This window comes from Physella acuta, unplaced genomic scaffold, assembly GCF_028476545.2.
Source record: "Physella acuta isolate Inbredline_101_S28 unplaced genomic scaffold, ASM2847654v3 ptg000671l, whole genome shotgun sequence".
Classification (NCBI taxonomy): Eukaryota; Metazoa; Mollusca; class Gastropoda; family Physidae; genus Physella; species Physella acuta.
In genome coordinates this window covers 215,313-217,158 of record NW_026732190.1, presented here as the reverse complement: position 1 = coordinate 217,158, position 1,846 = coordinate 215,313, and the positions used below count along the sequence as shown (strand labels likewise).

General features: G+C 33.3%; 1 protein-coding gene across 1 annotated transcript; it reads left to right on the top strand.

Annotated features, from left to right (window-relative positions):
- The first annotated feature begins 473 nt into the window (after positions 1-473).
- LOC131949050 (uncharacterized) lies at positions 474-1,846 on the top strand. The gene is made up of 2 exons (XM_059310814.1): positions 474-929; positions 1,469-1,846. Exons 1-2 carry the CDS (start codon positions 589-591, stop codon positions 1,638-1,640), a joined length of 513 nt encoding a protein of 170 aa, XP_059166797.1. The 5' UTR covers positions 474-588; the 3' UTR covers positions 1,641-1,846.

Genomic DNA, 1,846 nt, shown 5'->3' with positions numbered 1-1,846 from the left:
AGCGAATATAACAACAGCTACGACGAAGAGAACGTTTCTTACAGTGATCATATAGATGATGACTACAGTCCCACCAATGACGAAAACGATACGTATTATGATACCTCCTACTCCACGAATGATTCCTATTACGACGGCCTTGTTGAGGATGAGATTATGCACACTTTTGTGAAGATTGCCGCATTGAAAGATACTATTTTCATCATTTCTATAATAACCTGTCTAGTGATCGGGACTTTCGCCAATATTTTTCTTTTAGTTTCTATCTTGTCATCGCCATGTTTACGACAAAGACTGAGGAACCAAATTATAGTAGTTATGTGTGTTTGTTTTATGGTAGAGATTTTACTAGAATGCTCTTTGGGTTTGATGGGGTTTAGCACACATATAAATTATTGTGTGCTGGTAGAATTGTTCAATTACCTGCATAATATGTTGGATTTTATATCAACATGGTATGTTGTTTTGTATGTTGTTTTGATTTTAGCTGTCTACATAGCCCAACTCAAGACTTTCGACCCCAATACAAATTTAATCTCGTCCTTTGGTAAATTTGGAACTGCAGTTTTATTGCTGCTTCCTATTCTAATGGCTGTTACTATACTTACACCCATCATAAAAACTTCAACTGAGCAGTCTAACGGTACCTTCTGCACGCTGATAGACATAAAAGATTTTAAAAGCATAAGCACCATAGATATCATAGTTCCTTTACTCATTGCCTTCCTATTGTTATTTATATCCCTGCTCTTATACTTCCATCGATTCAGCAAAGTCAGTTTAAATCAGTCAGATAGTCTAGAAAGACCAGAATCGGCAGTGGACAGTCCTGTACCTTACATACTAGCTGTGTCTGTATGTCTAGTCTGCAACTTGCCAAACATAATTTATGTTTTGAACAAAGATGAAAATATGACTGCTCTGTTTCTGTAAGTATACCTTAAAAACAATAAATTAATCAATTATTTTAATTGAATTTTCAAGACCTGAAATTGAAGGGCTCAGTGGAAAAAGTACTTAAGTGTATTTTGAGAGTTTTGAGAAAAATGAGTGAAAAGTTTTAAAATTGAAGCTAAAATACCAAAACAGCTGATGTATAGTATTCGAATTATGCTACTTCGGTACTTTTTCCATGGCCCAAATTTACAGGGATGGTTGAGGGGAGGTAATCAAAAAATATACCGGTCTTAACTCATTTTTGAAAATATGTAACTTTTTCCACTGAGCCCTTCAATTATTCCCCCCCCCCCCATCTATTGATCGTTGTGCTGTGCATGTGGTGCCAACAATTATTTGATTACATCACACGTTATAGAAACAATCTTTTCTTGAGTATCTTAAAACGTATATCGAGATTTCTGTTTTGCCGTAGTGAAAAACTTACTTAAGGGTTATAATAGTATTTATAATATGGATAAAACCAAAAAGATACACTTTTATAACAATGTAGAAATGATTTTTTTTTCAGGTTAAGAATTTACATGTCAGATGAAGTTCTACAAGACGTGTTAACATACTTACTTTCCATGTCGTGGCTGTGGTTTAAAGACGTCAGAGATAGAATTAAAGGTTGTTGTTCTTGTCGTCATACGAGACAGAATGTCAACATACCAGTTGCCACAGCAACCATGGGACTTTGATTATACCTCACATTTGTAGTTGGGAAAACAATGATGACTGATGCATTAAAAATATGAAAATACAATTTACCTGTGATTTTTATGAACGAGTTATCGTTACATTAAATATACATACCAGTAATTAACAGAAGATATACAAAAATTACAAAATTAATTATATTTTAATTATTAGCCATATTATATTAAAAATTAAATAAAAACATAAT

Coding starts and splice junctions, on each gene's coding strand:
- LOC131949050 (XM_059310814.1), top strand. CDS start 589: ATGGCTGTTACTATACTTACACCCATCATAAAAACTTCAACTGAGCAG. Junction 930..1,468: donor AATATGACTGCTCTGTTTCT/GTAAGTATACCT, acceptor TTTTTTTTTCAG/GTTAAGAATTTACATGTCAG.